The sequence below is a fragment of the Psittacula echo genome, assembly GCF_963264785.1.
Source record: "Psittacula echo genome assembly, chromosome: Z".
Lineage (NCBI taxonomy): Eukaryota > Metazoa > Chordata > Aves > Psittaciformes > Psittacidae > Psittacula > Psittacula echo.
The window spans coordinates 24,635,073-24,654,845 of record NC_137742.1 but is presented as its reverse complement, the minus strand read 5'-3'; the positions used below and the strand labels follow the sequence as shown (position 1 = coordinate 24,654,845).

General features: G+C 38.2%; 1 protein-coding gene across 1 annotated transcript in view; it reads right to left on the bottom strand.

Annotated features, from left to right (window-relative positions):
* The window catches only part of MAST4 (microtubule associated serine/threonine kinase family member 4), a gene marked incomplete at its 5' end in the record, with an annotated part of 284,622 nt that overhangs the window by 215,504 nt on the left and 49,345 nt on the right, over positions 1-19,773 (bottom strand). Inside the window, one exon of the mRNA XM_080637246.1 lies at positions 10,495-10,648. Within this exon, the coding sequence (XP_080493372.1) occupies positions 10,495-10,648 (154 nt within the window). The remainder of the gene's footprint in view (positions 1-10,494; positions 10,649-19,773) is intronic.

Here is a 19,773-nt window from a genome sequence, read left to right as displayed (position 1 = left end):
CCCTATCAAATACATATCCCAGTGGGATGGCTGAGAATTACTAAATGAGCTTAGATCTAGTACATATAAATTTTCCATTTTCAGTTAGTTTAGAAATTACTTGTCTCAAATCTTCGGCAGTCTGATTTTTTAAGAATTGCACATGATGGAGAAACCTTCTGCCATTCAAGTAGGATTTTGCCTTTACGAAAGTACTTAGGACAGCACAGACTGCACTGCTGGAAACTCTGTAATTTGTCAAAATGCAAAGATAAATACAGACGAAGCATCTTGAACATTTTTGATGGAAATATGTTTTTATGAAAATATTAAAAGCAGTTTTCCATTACTCAACTGTAAATGGAAGACAGGTATGTACTTTGCTAAAATAGAAGCATCTGGATTTGGGCTGACAGTAACTATAGACACAATTAGTCCAAAGTGGAAGCTGTGCATATGATTACAATGTACCACAGACTAAACTGAATGTGTTTGCTGTGAAATAGCAGCCTTCAAAACAGTCTCTTGCCATTCTGACATTTTAAAGGCAAGAGCCAAGAAATACTTATTTTACTTAATTTCTGAAAAATCACTTACATATATTTATGATGTAAGTGCAGGATATTTAAAAAACCATTCAAAAAAGCTTCTTCTCCCTCACTACTTTAAAGCAGAAAATAACTGATCCTATCTCAAAACCCAAATGCTGTGGTCCAGTCAGATTTGCCAAGTGTAGTTTCAAGTGGGTTGCTCACTCAAAATCTCTCTACATCAGAAGAAGAGGCACAAGCCATGGTGGAAGACAAAACTGTACCCCACTGCAGATCACTCTGGATCACAAAACAAACTGAAAAGAAACACAGTTGGGTACTTCTTCCTGTTCCAACTCTTTCTGTTTTTCTCCAAAAAAAACAACCCCAGACTGTACAGTTCATTGACAGGTCTTACTGTGAATGGAGGAAAGATTGAAGCCAAACCCCTGACACCTCGGCACCCCAGCAGTGGCAGCCCCAACACAGGCAGAGCAGCTACAGCCACATGCGAACAGCCTGGGCAACAGGAGCAGTGGGAAGCAGAAACCAACGCTGGAGGCAACATACCACTACTTCCACTCCCACAGATAGGTGAAGCCTCACCACAACTTCAGAAACCTGCCAGGTGAAAAGCAAAGAGCCTCCCACATTAGTATTTTACTATCAGTTTAGGGCATTCTACTTTATTGCTTCAAATTCAACTGTTGCAGACAGCCCAGCTGTAGGAAATCATGTGGATGCTGTAAATTTTAGGGTCTATTCCACACTGTAGGAGTGGAGGGAGCAAAGCCCGTAATTTCCATTAGCAGTAATTGGAAAGTAAATGCATAGTGGATGGATTTAAAGCCATTATTAGGAAAATTTTCAATATTTTGCCTTGTTTTACTGTGGCTGCACCAATAAACTTTACTTAAATTTCAAATGACTACCAGCAGGCAAAGAAGAGTTACCATTTTATTCATGCCTCATTTATTGCCCACAACCTAAGAAAATTACCAGGGTTTGCATATTACTCAGCTGCACATGGCTGTACTCAATAGACAATGCCAATTTGCCTGTCTGATGCAAAAGACGATTTTTTTTTCAACCAATCTATCCACTAAACATAACATTACTCAGTTAAGCCTATAACTGACTATAATTGACTCAATTATAATTTCTTTTGTCACTGTACAAGAAGCCCTTCTAAAAATCCTATTACACTCCCTATGGATTTTTCACTTTTTGATGAAAAGTGAGACTACAAAGTCTCCTTAAAATGCTCTATCTTGGGTTTACTTTCTAAAATCAGATGAACTAGTATTTGGTCATGCATGAAATCAATGTGGCCCACCAAAGGCAAAACTAGAGTGAGATTATGATCTTAAAAAAAAAAAGAAAGCAATACGTCTGTCTTAAAAAGTCATAAATATTGGGAAAACTGGAACTGGAAAAGGACACATACAATTTTGGACCAGGAACTAGTAGGATGCATGTTTAGATCTGTATCCAAAATATATAAAAAAAATAATAAATCAGAACTCAATTAATTACAAAGGATTCAGAATCAAGATTGTTTGTAAGCCAATTAATAAGTTGTCACATATAGTTAATACAGTTAGGATTTCCTTACAGAAATAAATACAATTTCCATGCTTGGAACAAATATAATTCACTGAAAGATACTTAAAAGACAATACTGAATTTTGCTTATATGGAAATTACTCAAAGTTCCTCTGCAAACAGATACTCACCGAAGTTACATTTATATTTTGATGATTTGCAATCTATTACTAAGTACTATAACAGCAATAAAATATTTGAAAGGCATTTGGGATCACCAGCAAATCTCTTTAGTTTTATTTAGATTTTGGAGGTGAAGGCAGTGTTTGGGTTTTGGGGGGTTTTTTCTGTTTTCCATACCAAATGTGTACTGCAATATCAGTATTAGCTAGCTAGTGACACTGCTATCTGTATGATAAAAAAAAAAAAAAACCAAAACCCTAAAGCCTGAAGTTATAATTTACAACTCTTCTTATAGACCTCCCAATTCTACTGGAATACAACTCAGAAAAATAATTAGTTGGAGATACCTTATTCATCAGTGAGCTCAGAGATGGGCACATTCTGCCTCTTCCTTTTCTTTATCTTACCAACAAATAGAACCTTCTTCCATACTTCTAACATGTAGCTCCAAAAAATTACAGACTGCCAGATCATTCTACAACACAACTTTGATAGATATTTCTGCTACCCTTTCCGCATTTTTTTCACTCTACAACTGCTCCAGAAAAAAACTGAATATCCAGTTCTGAAACTCTGAAAATAGGAGAAAAACCAGAAATTTAAGGTTCAGACTGAACACATGATGCTACCAAAAGCACATTAAACTGGACTAGATCTAAGTGATGATACAGTTTAATGTTCCTTCTCATATACAGTCAATACTGCACACTCAGAGCTAGGTCTTACCTGCAACTCCAAAACTGTCAGACTTTCAACCAAGTTGTGCCTAGAATACACATAGTCTAATTTTAAGAACTCGAGAAAATTCTCTGTTGCTCAGGTCAACCACTAGATGAACAGCTACTTCAGCCAGCTGCTAATATTCTTGGCTCACAACTCTCCTTGATCTCAAAATCTCTTTTTTTGCCACCTTCTTATCATAGAAATTATAACATGAAACAGACATCTTCCACTGCACTATGAAAAAATTGCTCAGCAACTCTATTATAAATTACAAGCATGAAGTATCAACACACTATTTTCCCTACAGTCCCTGCTCTGACCCCTGTTTTAGTTTCACATATACACTGCATTGCCACATAATACAAGAAATTATTTGCAATAATAATTTTTCGAAAGGCGGAGTTTCCTAATAGAAAAGCCTGGCCCTTTTTTCACTAGTAAACATATATAAAATTCTTCATTCAAGTCTTCAACCCTCATTCTAAGGATTAAGCATAGAAAGTATACTTTTCTCTCTTCTCAAACATTTCTCAAGCTGCACATTCCACTTTCATTAAAGCATCCATCTTGGAGCAAGCAAGTACAATTTTCCCCTACTCTTGGTCAGACCACAGGCTTCACAACATCCACTCGAGTGAGTCCATAAGTGAAAAAGGGAGATTTCAGCCTCTAAGAGTACAGATAATACAGTCCTGACATGCAATTACAATTTATTTATAAATACGCTGCAGAAACAGGTTGGCACTAACGAGCTCAGGTACTACCAATAACAGAACTGCAGCCTCAGAGGCCTCAGATTTAGGTAATGAGCTGATTAAACCCAAGCATTTAACTAAGCCCAGGCAAGTTCTGTCATGTGTGCTTCTACAGTTACACTGCTAAGCACACTTGAGCCACCTAATTCAACTGCTCTTGGAGTATTTGTTAAGGAGCTACAACTCAAACTTCAGAAATTAAATGTGCAATTAATTTTATCCATATTTTATTTTTCCACTGTAACAAATGACTCAACTTCCAAGATGCTTTATAAGCCTTCCAAAGAGGGTTAAACTCTACTCCTCCACCCTTCAAAACAGGCAACTTGCTAATGAGGCACTCTACTGCTACAGTTTGCTTTTATCTCAACAACAATCAACTTCCTATGTTCTGATGATATAAGCACGATTAAGCAGCAATCGAGGAGTTAAGGGCAAAATAATGAGACAGAAATACAATATATCTGTTCTCTTCTCAGACTATCACATGATGCAGACATGTCAAAGAATATGGAAATTACCTTGCCAGGCACACAGGGAGGTAAAAAAATAAACTCGACTATGTAGGTTGATTGATGCCTTAAATGACAAATGTAACTAACAATGATAACTATAACCTAATGTAATTTCAACCAGCAGTATACCAAGAACCAGTTAAAAATGCGTATTTCATAGCAGAAGGTATTTACTTCATCTGTGTAAGACAGCTTTATACCTCATATTAAAAGGAAAAAAAAAAAAAAACAACACAAAATCCCAAAAAACCCAGCAAACCCCCAGGTGTATAATTATAGAATAGCTTGCTTCTATTTCTTTCTATTAATTCTGGAAGAAGTTTAAAGCTAGGACTTGAAGGAAGCCTTTGAGGAAGGCAGTGAAGAGAGTCCAGGACATGCTCCAACATGCTATTGTATGAAGCACGTGGTGCCTGTTGTCATGCCTACCTAGCTGTTGAACCTTTTGCACCTGTATACCCAGAAACCCAGTGGTGTTAGCACCAGACCTGGGCTGCTACCTTCCCTCTGCTGCTGTTGGGGAGAGCCCTCAGGCAGGTGTGGCTGAAAAGCCTCAAATCAGTACATCCAGTCCTGCCATGTATCATGGAGATGAAAGCAATTTTGAAACATGCTTTTGCTCTGATAGCAGCAAAGAAAATGCAGGAAGTAAAATTTCCTACAAAAAGGCATGCCTAACAGAGCTTTCAGTGCTAGCAGCCAATCTCCCCCCACATCCCACAGCACCCTGGCTTCTGGAGCCAGAGACAAGCCAACAGAGCCCACCAAGCTGTATCCCCAGAGATAGCTACAAAACCACAGGCCTTCTTCTAGAGTACTGCATGCATAATCAATTAGTGCCATAACTGGAAGTCAATAAACAATCTTGATACTGTACAGGGGAGACAGGGAACACTTCCCCTTATCTACATCAATTGGCTATCATTAATAAAAATAATCTTCTAAAGATGTTGCCACTAAAATAATCACATTGTAGTTACAATAAACAGTCATACAGAATGGGATGGTACCACTTTCAGAGGTTTCAAGGTACAACTAATATGATTTTATGCCCAACTTTCCCTATCTACCAAGTTGTATCAAAGATTTGACATTGTAAGGCTTAATGAGCTAATGTGCATTTTCAACAATGGGAAAAAAAAACGTATAACAAAATGTTTGAGAAAACTCTAGATTTCTACCACCACAGCTGCTCCTCTGTATAAGTAAGGAAAACCTCCCTTTCCAAGTCCTGCCAGCACATGCCTACCCATGGATAAGAGAACAGCTTGTTCTTCATGGCCCATAAAGTTGTTGATCTTCCTGCTAATTAGTGTTAGTAGAGTGATGAATCTCTGATGCAAAAAACAGACTGAGGATCCCTAGATCCATTTCAAATCAACCACAGATTAGTTATATGGGAATAACAATAATTGCTGAGCATAGCTGGATGACTGATGACTCAGAGGTAGAAAGCTTATCAAAGCAGGAATATTAGAGAAGAAAAAAATAAACAAATATATACATCCCAAGATTTCTTAGTTTTTAGCTCTTCACTATATCTAAATCTACTTGACCACTTCATTAATGTAACGTGCTTTAGGATCTTTGGATTAAAGATTCTATAAGACGAAGTTTGTCTGTGTTACGTCATCAGTATTTGTGTAAGATCAATTTAAGGTTAGCAAGATAACAGCCCTACCACAACTAGCAACAATTACCCCAGCAGGAAGTCTGCTTCCAGGCAGTTATTGATTAGATAACTGGAGGCAAGATAAGGGGTTCAAACTATAGGTAACAAAGTGGTTTGGGTTTGCTTTTTTGTTTTATGTATCTAACTGCAGAGCTTATCAGGATACAGACAACTGAGTTAGCTGCAGCATTCTGCAAAATACAAACTCTTCACAGCAATAAGCTCTTGTACCTTTCAGAAGTAGAAAGGTAGAAAGCAATCTCCAAATGCTGCACCAGATGAAATGAGAGAACAGAGTTACACTGCACACTGCAGTGCAAACCGAGGAGCAGCAATGGGACATGAAAGCAAGGCCAATTCAATTTGCTTGCTGAAGTGATTTGCCAGGTTAACCCCCTCCTTGGTAAAATCTCATTTAATTTCTCACCCTTTCACATTACTTTCTGCCATGAATTCTATTAAAGCATCTCTGAACACAGCAAACTAAAATCTGTAGACAATCGAAGCCAAAAACCCTGACTGTAGACAGCTCTTTGAAGTTTGTAGAGATGAAGAAAACCAGCCATCCACAGAAAAGCAGCTTTTTAATTAAACATCTTTTCTCCTGATTAGAAACAAGTTTTGAAGCCCCAGTCTGTGCAGTGTTAGGAATCCTTAAGAAGGCAACCTAAGGCTGGGGGAAAGGCGTTTAAATACATGTGTACGCACAGAGGTCTATTGTCCCAAGAAGAACAGAGCTGATCTCACCCGACCAAGCTTTGCTGTCAGTCTGTCCAGCACTGCTCCAGCGCCCCTGACACCCAGGGTGCACCAGCATCATTCTGAAGCAATGAACTTTTCCCTCTCCATTTGACCTAAGGCTATTAGATAAGTGGCTACAGCTCAGCTTTGTGACAGAGCTTATTCCACAGTTGAACAAACTGTGTGAGGATTGCGTGTTACACCAGCTCAGACACAAGCAGAACTCTTAACACTTTAGTTTTCTTCCCACTTAAAGGATGTCACAAGCACTGTTATGGGAATGACTGCACGTAGGGAAGGGGAAAGCTGGAGCATGGAAGGAGCAGCAGAAGAGGAAAAAGGCAAACACTAATTATTGCATAAGCGTTCGTGCTACCCAAAACACTACAATCCTTTGGAAACACAACATTTTAAATTAAAAGAGGAACTGGTCATAAATACTTTCAAATACTTTTACTCTGAAGTTGGTTTATCTCATGAATGCTTATGCTTAGCAACCCCCATTATTAAATATTATTTTTCATCCTTTCTTCTGTTAAGCAGTACCGCTAGCACATCACAACACACATTATTAAAGTAGATTTGCTAGACCAATACCAGGCTACATCCAATAAAGTCTTTTCATTCCAAAATCAGTCTCTCTTTCTCAGTGTTTCTGCTCCCATCCTTGGGGATGAAAATCAGAGAAAGCAACACTGTCATAACCATTAGATTGAAGTGTCTTTTCCAGAACATAATTGCATGGTGTCTCCAGGAAGCAGTCTTCATTTCATTTACTAGCCAAACTCTATTTAGTACCAGTGGTTCCCTAGTGATTTTCAGGGAAGCAACAGCAGATTTATTCTCAAAAACATGGATTTAACTTTCTTCAACTCAAAAAAAGCATTCTTAGCTTGTCACTGGAAACGTGTGGTTGCAAGATTACTTAAAACTGGGCAATTCAGGGAAAAAAAGCAACTGGGTTCCAGTTTTCCTGAAGCCATGTAGAATGTAATTCCACTTTCCATCCCACCTCTCCAAGTTTCCAAACCTCCTCTCCCTTGTCTTGATTTCTCACTGGAAAGACCTTGTACATCAACGTATTTCAATTTTCTCATATTCCTATGTAAAGAGTTTTGTAATTTACTGTAGCCGACTCAGAGTAGCAGGTTCTCAGTAACTGTAATCCTTCAGGTTTTACAACTCTCATTCACTATATTGCAACAATATAGATTTTATTTCTTCTCATATGTCATGCATAATATTACTCCTTATAAAGCCCAGTAAACTCATTTATTTGAGATCTATTCCCAGAGATAAAAACCCTACCTATTTACCTCTATTAGCATTCAGCCCTGTAGGATTTGAGCTATTCTTTTTTATATAAACAAATTAAATCTTTATTTTTGTTTTTATTATTAATACTACTTATATTCTATGGCTCAATAATATTGTGTTTTTAACAGCAAAGTCAAAGTAACACAAAAAGCACAATTCACTTATTTTCTAACATTTGGAGAGAGCATCAAGCATCAGCATAGGAATACCTTGCAAATTTGTAAGCTAGCAGTCTTCTCTTGCTTTACCTACTCTCACTTAATGTATTTGTAGGAGGTTAGCAAAGGTAACATTTTTGAACAACAAGGGTAGAGAACATACCTTAGAAGATTTCTGAACTGTCTAAGCTACTGAATTGTTAAGAAATACCTTTCTGAACAATTTTCCAATTGACTGATACCCACTGTTAAGCTATGACTTAATTTAAGAGTATCAAAAGCAACAAGACAGAAAGATAAAAGAAGACAGTAATCAGTATAAAGTGACAAAAAAGTGAACTTTTCCAAATTATATTTTTATTTTTTACCTTACAGACCATGAGTATTTTTCTAGAAATATTAAGACTCAAACAGAAATTAGGGACAGGATGTGTGAGCTGACACAACAGCTCAGTCTTGAATGGAGGGCCTTTTCATGCTCCTCTCCTTTTTTTTTTTTTAATGATATTGTGATTGTTGTAGTTCCAAACCAGAACCATGAACCATTCCTCAGCCTTTAAGAAACCCCACAAAACTACAAACCAAAACATCAACTTTCAGTATGCAAAAAAAGGTAGGTAAATACAAGTCTGAGGTAACGCTGGAATTTTTAAGTTCAGATTATTGAGCATTTTAAAACAATTCTAGGAAATAGTTCTCCATCTGCAGCAGTTCTTTAAACTTTATTTATTTTTTTTTTTTTTAAGTCCCGAAAGAATATTAACAACCTTCTGTCATCACAATGACTTTGATTAATTGAATCAGTATCATGAAAGCTGTTAAGATATTTAAACTATTTCAAGATACCAAAGCCGTAGGGTATTCAGGTTCATTTAAAGTTCATTAGTAGTAAAGCAGTTTAACATCATTGCACACTATATTCCCAAATCTCAACATGAAACTGTGCACAACATATTGCAAGCAGACAAAAAGCATATCCATTTCCCTTTTATAAAGGCCTCAAGCAATAATTCAAGCACAGAGATAAAGACCAGAGATTACAGCAGCAGAGCACATTTGCTTTGTTTGGTTTTGATTAGGCTGTCTCCCTCCTCTTTATCTGGAGGGCTTATATGGGAAAGTTCAATTTTTACAGACCACCACCCTACTATAAAGTTAAAAACAAAATTAAAAACCTACACCAACTCTTGCTGAAATAATAAGTTGTATGCTGGCAATGTTTAGTATCAGTAAGCACTAGTTTGATCTACAGTTTGAGTTTTTAGAGTATTAATACTCCAGATAAGCCAGAATTTACCAACATGGTTAGTGAAATTCATACTTCAGACTGATGTAAGTCACTTATCATTCATGAAAGCTCATACAGAGCACAAATACTCTACCGTTTCTAAAATCTTCATAATACAACTCCTGATAAAAATAAAGGCACAAGGGAAATGGCAAATCTTACCCAAGTGACACTAAAAATCACAGCAATGATTATGTGCTGATGTGATACAAGAAGTTCCTGTAGTAGTATCTGTCTTTCCTTCACATAAAGCACAAGACAACTTAATATCTTTTTCCTCACAGCACGTTCTTCATACTGTTAGACGCTGTGCATTTCAGGAATATATTTAATTGCTGAATTCTATCAAATTTAGAAATCCTTTTTCTTGAAATACAGAAAAGAAAGTGCTAGTTAAACTGTCCCAATGTTTTCACATTCGTTTCAGTAGACACTCAAAATCAATCACTATGTATGGAGACATAAAACTCCCAGAACACAATCATGATTTCAGCATCTGGCATTTTCCACAGACACTATCATGGCAGGGAGGGCCTGAGCCCTCTTCAAGCATCCTGATACCTCTCCACATGGTTCCATGGAGAACTTGCAGTCTACAACTACTGGCTAGCTGGTAATGCCCCTCCTCCCTTGCAAGGACTCCAGCAGATAAATGAGGCCAAACTGCTTTTTGTTTAATGAAATCAAGTCTAGAGAGACCATCTGTGCATTTCAGCACCTTGACAAAATAAGATGTATGTGATCCCACAGATGGATGCATGTGAGCACATCTCAAACAACCCATAAGCCTCCAAACTGAGTCAGCAAGATAAACGCCATATTCCTGAAAATTTCAGGAAATGGGTCATTTTCAGGCTTGGAATAGGTGCTTGGCCACCTATCAGCACCCCATGGAGGCAGAGCTTCAAACATGAGCTCATTCTAATGACAATCAGGGAGTCCATGTGGAAGAGACTTTATGGAAACTCCAGATGGAGCTCACATCTCTTCCAAAATGTTTGTTCACAAGGCAAATGCCAGGGGTCAAGGCACCATCACCTCCACAGCTGCTAAACCTCCTGGCAACATTACACACACCCCAGACTCACCAGTCAGAGCTCCTCCAAGGCTTCCCCTTCTGAACTGTCTCCCATCTTCACTCAGCTGTCTCTTAAATTTAGTACACTTTCCAGGACCAGAGAAGGCTTCAGGACTGCTGGATTTCCGAGAAGGCATAGGTGGAGGTGATAATATGTGATCAAGCTGCAAAGAAACAGAGAAAAAAAAAAAAAAGTACATATGCTGTTCAAATGCTTACTTTCACTGAAAAAAAAAAATAAAAAAAAAGAGTCTAAGTTACCTTTACCTAAAAATTATGGCAGCATTTTGTAAGTGCCAGATCTGTGGCTGGCTCTGTAAGAAAGCCATCCTTCTCTTGTGCAGTTCACAGCACCTCCAACCACAGCCTCATGCAAGGACTATTTTGGCAGTGGTTCCATCTCAAGGTACAATGGATCAGACTTCAGCTTACTCGACCTCTCACAAAGCTGTCTTTTTACAGCTGTGAACCATCTAACCTTGCAGACTATGCAATCTGCTCTTACCAACATTTTGCCTTGGCAATTTTTCCCCAGCTTTATGTGAGCACTAGATGGCACTGTTCTATCAACAAAGCACAAACAACTGCCCAGTCTAAGGAATCACCAGTCGGTAAAACAAGCATTCATTCATACTGACTTTGAAATAAGCCTAAATACAAATCCTTATTCTTCAAATTCTGTTCCTGTCATCATTCCTATACAACATTTTAGCTGTCTGGTTTTCACAATACATTGAATTCCTTAATATTTGATTAAATTCACAAAAACAAAACAAAAAGCAAGTGAGCAAATACAGCAACAGAAGAGCAGGGATGCGAGTAAGCAAAGTATAAAGAGTTTTGCAGGAGTCCTTCTCAAATCGGTATGGTTGCACGGTGTCACTATTTTGCAAGTGACTCAAACGTTATTCTATAACATTTAAACGGTGACTCTTTTCTAAATTTTTCAGGAATCCAAGCACATCAGTCTTTCAGATTTTCACAGTTCACGTGATGAGACTTATCAGCCAGGCAGTCTGAGTATCACCTGCATACCTGACTGCTTCATCCTCTTTGTTCGCTGAAAGGAAGGAGTCAAGATCACCAACGAAGATGCACAGTGAAGCCAATTTCTGCTCAACAAAAAAGTTAATCCCACAGCAAAAGTACTGTTACATCCTACAAAGCATTTCAAATCCCATGTTTAGAGTTTCCTCTGTATTTAATATTTCATGCTAGTCAGTATTTTGGGGCTTGGGGTTTTTTTAGATCAAATCTGCAGCTTATTGGAAGCGTTTGTAGACACACACTTCTAAAGCATCAAGAAACACCATGGTTTCTGAATCTGCTTCTTCAGCATATTAAGACTAATTCATGTTCATGACAGACACTGAAGTAACTGATGCACTCACAGCCCATGCCTTTAGCAATTTCCTAACTTAAGAGGGTTTGGGGTCATAAATAATATTTAATTAACCATTGTTGCTATTTATATTTCACAAACATGGGTATATCACAAATATTTGTTTCCAAGCGCTAAGATAGTTCACGAGGTGAATTTACAAATCAGTTAAAAAGGAAATGACTGACAACATCTTGCTTCTAATGAACATTATTTTATGAATCTTTCACAGAAATCTATGCGAAAATACTTGAGCTGCTCGCTGACTGAGAGGGAAAAAAAAATAAAAGATTAAAAAAAAAAAAAAAAAAAAAAAAAAAAAAAAAAAAAAGTCAACAAATGCACTAAGCTCCCTGCACAGTGACACTTAAGTCTACACAATGGAACTATCATCTTCCACCCCATCACCTGAAGCAACTATACCAGAAGACATTATAATAGGGTCTAGCACTACAAATAAACAACATGGAAATCTCAGAGTTAACGCTTTCATATTGATGGCCAACTCCTCCTGCTTTACGGAAACAATTACACATATATCAACAAAGTATTCCTGGAAGCTATCTGAAGTCACACTTTTCCTTCCAAAGGGCAAAATTAGATCTATAACGTGTACAGTGTGTTATTTTAAAGAAGTTTTTACATTGTAACTGCTGTTTTAGTAAACCAAGAAGATTAGACAAGCATATACCCTTAAACAGCCTTGAGACAACTCCAGGAATGCTGTGGAAATATGAGGGAAAGGGACTGCATAAAGTAGCCAGGCTTGTGAGCTCTAAGTAACTTCTCAGGCTACTCTAAAAGAACAGACAGCTAGATGAACCAATTTGACCCAGACGGGTTTTCTAGCCCACATTCAGACCTTACTTCAAGAAAAAACCTATGCAGTAGATTAAGAGGCTTTCTGTTCTCAGGAGAACAGCCCTCCTCTCATGCCAAGCACGGCGTTCAAGTCTGAATAAGGGAAATCAACAGAAAACATTTTATTAGGTCCTGCTTCCTTGGAATACACAGCTGATTCTGAAGAGATGCAACATGGCACATATTCAAATCACACACAATAGTTAAATTCAGCCAAAAATGACACTACCTACTTCTGTTAAGTAAGATTTTAGCAAGATCTATTCAAACTTGTTAATACTTATTTGAAAGACCTCTTGTAAACCTGAAAGTAATGACAGTTCAGCTTGTGTGTCCCATCAGGTACAGATTGAGCACTGCTGGTCACAAGACAAGATCAAAGCAAGTATCTTGAGGAATGAGGGTAGCTGAAATTCTACCAGAGATATTTTAAATAATTTTACTCAAGCTGCTTCTACGCAGCACATCAGGTAATTGTGGCTGGGCAAATACTCTATTGGTATTTACTTCATGCTTTTTAGCTATATGGACATGTGTTCCATGTTGGATGGCATACAAGCACAACAGGAGAACCAGGGTTTGGTTGGTTGCACCTTTTGTGTGTGCCTGTGCCTGTCTGTATGAAACTTGCTTGACATCAAATTGCAAGAAATAAAGCAGCTGCCAACAGACAGACATTCATGTTATACTTCGAGGTTTTTGGCTATTGCATGCTCTGCCTACTGTCTTACATTACTGCACTCTGAATGCAAGCACACACTTCCCTCCACACTCTTTTTCAGTAAACATAGTGACTTAAGGAGCAGTAAGGTAACAGAGGGCAGTTTTCCCCACTGGCCTCTGGCATTGAGAAGTTACTTCTGAAAGTCACTACTTCAAAGACCCATAACAGCTAAGACATAGTATATGAAAGCAAGTACATTTGATAGTCCTGTACCTACAGAACAAAGGGAGTTAAGTTAGCCATTGAGTGTATACGGGCTCCTTAGAGAGGGATTTTTAATCAGTACACATCTCACCACCAGTCTCTGCTGTTAATATTCACAAGGCATGGGTAGTTAACTTATGTAAAAACGCTCCCTCCTCCAACATTAAATACAGAATAATTCCTTTCCAACAAAGGCACTTTGAAAGACAAAAAACACATGGCAAATTCCGATCTATGCAGAATGTGCCGTTCTATAAAATTAATTTCTTCCAATCCATTTTCCATGCATTTCATAAAAAAAACCCTGCCTGATTATGTTGTAGGTATGATGAATTTCTACAGAAGCACTGTAAAATTTAGGAGGTAATGGCTTTCGCATAAATGCTATTCCCCACCCCCCCACCTTTACAAAAAGGAACAGACAGTACCATTAAAGGCAAGCAGCTTAAAAATTACATAGAACAGAAAAATCAAAATATCCTTATCACAGACTTTACACAAAGATTTAAAGATCCTATAGTAACATGGACTGAATTTGATTGACAGTTTCCTCCTATTATGCAGGAATCAATTTGTCCTCAAACCTCCCATCCCCATATTTTGAAGCTATTCATTTTCTGTGTGAATAGAGTTGGGTACCTTTGTCCAAAGGAAATTAAATTATTCTCACACAGTACTAGCATGGACTCTTAACAGCTCACCTACTCAGAAAGGATTATCTTCATGTTTTTAAAAACCTCAGTAGCATTAAATCCAGCTGTCTACCATCGTGCATTTATTCTACAGCTAGAATGAATTCTCTGCTTGGTAATTATATCATCAAGTAGTCATATCAAGTACATCAGCCCACATTAAGGACATGACAACCAGTTCAAAATAAGACCTAGCACCAGTGTTTAGAAGTACAATTTGAGCCGTGTACACAATGACTTGCGAGGCAGCCAGAAAGAAAATAATGGATTTCAGGAGAGGAAATCCACGGTACAAGAAGGTGAATGAAGCTAAGATAATGCAATCACATTGATAACACCAGGATAAGGAAAATAGGCTGTTCTGAGCTGCTGAGATTTGCTGCAACAAGAATTCTTCTTTTTTTTTTTTTTTTTTTTAAATAAAAAAAATTGAAATGAGAACTGAACTCATCTGCTCAGCTTCACCTTTTCTTGAAACACCCACTATGGTTTTAGCGTCCAAAATACTTCAACCCCAAACCTTCCTAATCGCTCCACAGGCAATATTCTTACTTCCCACAGAAACTGGGAAAACATAGCTCAAATATTCAGTCTTAAAAATATGAACAAAGATGTACTATTAAGCATTTTAATTTCTTCCTCTTAAACACTGCACAACTTGACTTTACCTTAGGTCAGGTCGTATATCTAAATTAAATTCTGAAGTTTCCATAAAAAGGCTATGTGCTGTCACCCATTTTAAGCCTCCCTCAGTCAGGCACCAATCCAAAAGAGAGGTAACACCCAAAATCTCTCACATACAGAGCAACGAAAGCAGAAAATATCCAGCATAGTTCTACTGCTTAGTTGTTTTCATTATTAACCATAAGTCCCAAAATAACATTCCACTAGTAAGTATGTTGTCATCAAATATGCCAAATTGCATCATATCTATCCAGATGTTAAAAAAGCGAGAATGAAAAGCATCACACTCCAGTCCTATGCGGACAAAAGTATTGGAGCCTACCTGGTAGTGAAGAGATTTTCCATTGTTCTGTAAAAACTCTATTGTTATAAAGCTAAATACTTAAGAGGAGCATGGCTTCACAAACCTAACAAACCCCTCCTGTTTCTTGCATCTCCAGATATAAGCCATGCCAAAAGCAAGCATGTTTCTAAGGCCTGTTAAGACCCACCACTAGTTCAACAGCAACTGACCCTTTGGAGCAAAGCAGACTGCTAGGAACATAAATCAATCTGTTTCTTTACATTACTTACACTGAGTTCCTCTCAGCACGCTGCCTCTCTATCTGGCTCCTTTGCAAGCATTTTAAGCACAGAAGCTGAAACACAATAGCCCAGCAAAGCACTTTTTTTGAGGGAAACTATACAAACTTCCTTGAACTGGGTATGAGGGAGAAGTATATTCTTACCACCTAAATATTCTACCCAAGTCAAATTACATTTGGCACAGATACATGAGTTTTGATTAGCTGCACTGACACAGAGAGCAACACTGAATATGATCTTATTAAAGGATAGGATTTTCTTTTCCAAGAGCCATCTTACAATCTGTAAAAAAAAAAAAAAAAAAAAAGGCATTTTAGCCAATTAAGAGCATAGCGCACTTCAGTTACTCCAAATGCTTGATGACAATTCAGCTGAACCAAATTAGACGAGAGAGAAATGCTACAATGGGGTGGTGTAGATGCCCAAGAGGTCTGAATACCATCACAAGCAGAGTTGTAAACAGATTTCCAACAGATACCCTGCAATTATTCTCATCTGTGAGGAGCAGCTCCACTGCTTTTGGTCACAGCAACGTTAGTTTTTGAAGGACGCAGCTTGGGGGTGCAATCTGAGTAATCTGGGGATACACAGGAATCTCCATGAACATGGATCAAATCCAGCAGCTAAACAGGATCATTAGAGGCTCCAATTCCATCAGCTGATGGTAGTAATATTCTCTACTCCTTCTGCCTACAAGCAATATTAACCCACCTCAGTTTTGAGTAGGGTTTAGAGAACTGTGCAATTATTCTGAATATTCACAGCCCTTAGAGCAGTCGCTGCTTTGCCAGAGAATCACAAATAACCTAATTCTGCACAGAGATAAAAGTAAACACTTCTTCAAAACCTAGCACCACTTCAAGAAGCCAAAGATAGTGAAGACAAAGACACTTTGCACATTTCTTAAACTTGGCATTGCCTTTTCACTCTCCTTCAGCTTTGGCTGGAAGACCTTGCTAGTTCCCCAGTTGAATGACATCTGTCATTCCTGTTCTAGACATTAAGCCTTGGACTATGTCACTTTCCTCCATGACCTCCATTTTCCTCAGTGGGCCATCAGTCTGTCAGCTACTACACAGACAGAACATAAGTCAACTCCCTGTTGCAGGAAAAGGATAAGAGGCACAAGAGATCTTGTTTACAGTCAGATTATCATTTGCTAATCATTCATACAGCAACTCCCAATTTACATATGAATGCAACCTGCAGCTGACACTGCAAATGTGCCCTTACCAAGGTAAAGAAGAGAAACACATTGCAAAGCTCTGAAGTTCACAAAGTGTCACCACTAACGATTTTATTAGTTTTATATCACACAATCACAATACCTAAGCCTAAAGTTACTGTTCAAAATTGTCTAGTTTATTATGCTGAATATATGAATATATTATGTATAAGTAAACAGAATTAGCAAACAAAGATCATGATGCCTTTCTATAGCATATTCTTACCTATCATACCCTAGGTAGTAGTAATATTTTAAGAATTCTGTTAGGATCAATAGAGATATATCCAGATTATCTTGTTGCATTTCTAGAATGGGTGTGAAATGGGTAGTTTTGCCTTTAAAACAGTTGTATTTTTCTTGAAAATAAATCTGACCTCTGGTCAATTATAAATAAATAAATCTCAGAGAAATATGAAGAATCAGCTACAATTATGTAAAAAAAAAAAAAAAAAAAAAAAACCAAAAAAAAAACCAAAACAAATCACCAACCCAAAACAGCTTGCATTCAACGCTTTTTCACAAACACATTTACACATGATTGCACAGAAAATGAAGCATAGCCTTCACACTGTTCTACAAGGCCAAGAAGTGGCCTATAAATATGCATGCACACCGATATCTGAGCCAATTATTACTTTACCCCAGTTAAGATTGAACAGTTTTGTTCAACATGATCAAGTCCTTCAGTTCTTGAAAGCCTCCTGTGTGCTGGCTGTGCACACTCTGATGGATGGACGGACTGCTCCCTTTCCAGGAAACAAAGGGAGCAGTATTTGTACTGAAGACACTGCTTCCAACAACTCAGCCTGCCTTAAGTATCCTTGGACTTACCCATCTTTAATGAACATTAAGCAAAAGACTAACTAAGAGCAGGTTTTGCAGATCTCTTGTAAGGCCCTACAACAAGAGTCAAAAGCCAGAACACGGTTCTAAATAGATATATGCAAGCATAGCTCAGTTCATGGTTAAAGGCGATCACATAGGTCACTTGCTGGCAGCATCAAGACTTTCTTGTTAATCTAACAGTCATACAGGAGTCTTCCTAGGAACGTACATGATGTACAAAAGCCTTTGCTTCTGACAAGGGGGAAAAAATTAATTAAACAAAAAACCCACTTCATTTCTGACCTACAGAAAACTGCCAAGAGTAGTCAGAGCATCACATGCAGGCTGCTCGCCAGGGTGAAGCTGCACTAGCTCAGGAGGTCAGCCCAACTAGGAAACACGCAGAGGGACTAGACTCAACATAGCAGATTCTATAAGGAAGCCTGTTTGACAATTTAATCCCAAAAATCTTGAAAACAGAGAGTAGGGCTCCACGGGTCTGTCCAACCCACTCAGTCCTGCTCTAAGTGTACCATCTAGAAGAAAAGTCCCCTTTTCTGTAAAGTACAGCTTCTCTGAGCACTGCCTGAGCATCAGGAAGCACACTCACATTTCACCTTCATTTCCACACATTTGAAAGAATTGGACAAGAGAAGATAAAAAAGGAAAACCCACCCTTTGCTGCCCAGATGTGCAGTAGTACGTGCCATCGCTATGCAGCAGGAAGGATACTCCCTTCCTGCCCCCATCCCGCTAGCCATCTTGGCAGGAAAAAGTGTTTAGTAGTGCTGAAATTTGCTGTCAGTAACTACTGCCACAGCTACCCACTACAACAGACCCAGTGAGTAGCTGGGAGGCAGCAAGGGAAAGCCAACAGAAAGCTGTTGAAACACCCCCACTGCCATTAGAGAGGAAACCAGGGACACAACCCACCTCCCAAGCCCAGTGGGTGGCTGCCAGAGTTTGGGAAACACCTCTGCTGGGGAAAAGGGACAACAGCTGGAAACCTGCATGCTTGCAGCATTAAGCAATAAAAAAGCCACACATCCCCCATACATCCCCCCCTAACATTTTGGAAATGACAGGACGCTGCAGGTTTAAGGTGCACGCACTGGCACAAGCACTTCAATAGTCATTCTCCTTCCAGCAGGCCCACTGGCAGTGAGGAGCAGTGGTGCCAGACCCCTGTTGTGTCCCTATGCAGGCACGACTCTGCAGGGCATGGCAGACTTCGCTTCAGAAATCACAGCTTCCTAACACAAAGCACATGCTTCAGGGGTGTTGTTTTGCTTTCACTGACTTATCTACTCCTAAGAAGTGGAAGAGACAATCAAGTTTTCAGCTGAAACACTAGGAAACAAATGTAAATAAGTTTAAATGAAAAATATAATTACATGACCCAAAGTAGTATTTCCTTACTCTCCGACAAAAAAAAAAAAAGGCAACAAAAAACAACGAACAAAAAGAAAAACCCAAAAAACACCACTTCCTTTCCAACCTACAGAAAACTGCCAAGAGAAGTCTTGCATAAAGTCTCTTTTTGGCAGATTTTTGTTCTTTAATATTGTATGACTGTATTCATTTTCTTGCTATCATATGCAGAGCTATTAGTAACACTATCAACACTGTGCACTATACTCTGCTGTACAGAAAAATATCAAAATAGCCACATTGAGTATTTCTTTAATATCTCAATGAAAGTGAAATTAGCCACACAGCAAACGGAAAAAGAACTTTGATATTTCTAGACATCACAGGCAGAATTTTCACCCTTAATTATTTTAATGACCCTTTTTACAGCATAAGAAAACCATGACAAATGCATGAAAATATGTATTTATACACTGTGTATGTGCAGGCATCCACATGTATACCTTACTTCAAACACTTTCAATGCTCATACACAGGTTTTTAAGAAAGACTTTTCCTGGCTCTTTAACTAGGAGGATGAAAATTTAGTAAAACTAACCTTCAAAGTCACTTTCAATTGCAAAAAAAAAAAAAAAATTAATAAATTTGAAATACATAAGAAAGACCTATTCATCTTCATCAGCTGTTGACACCATCATCATTCGTCTCATGAAAAAAGTATTTCAGAGGAGAAT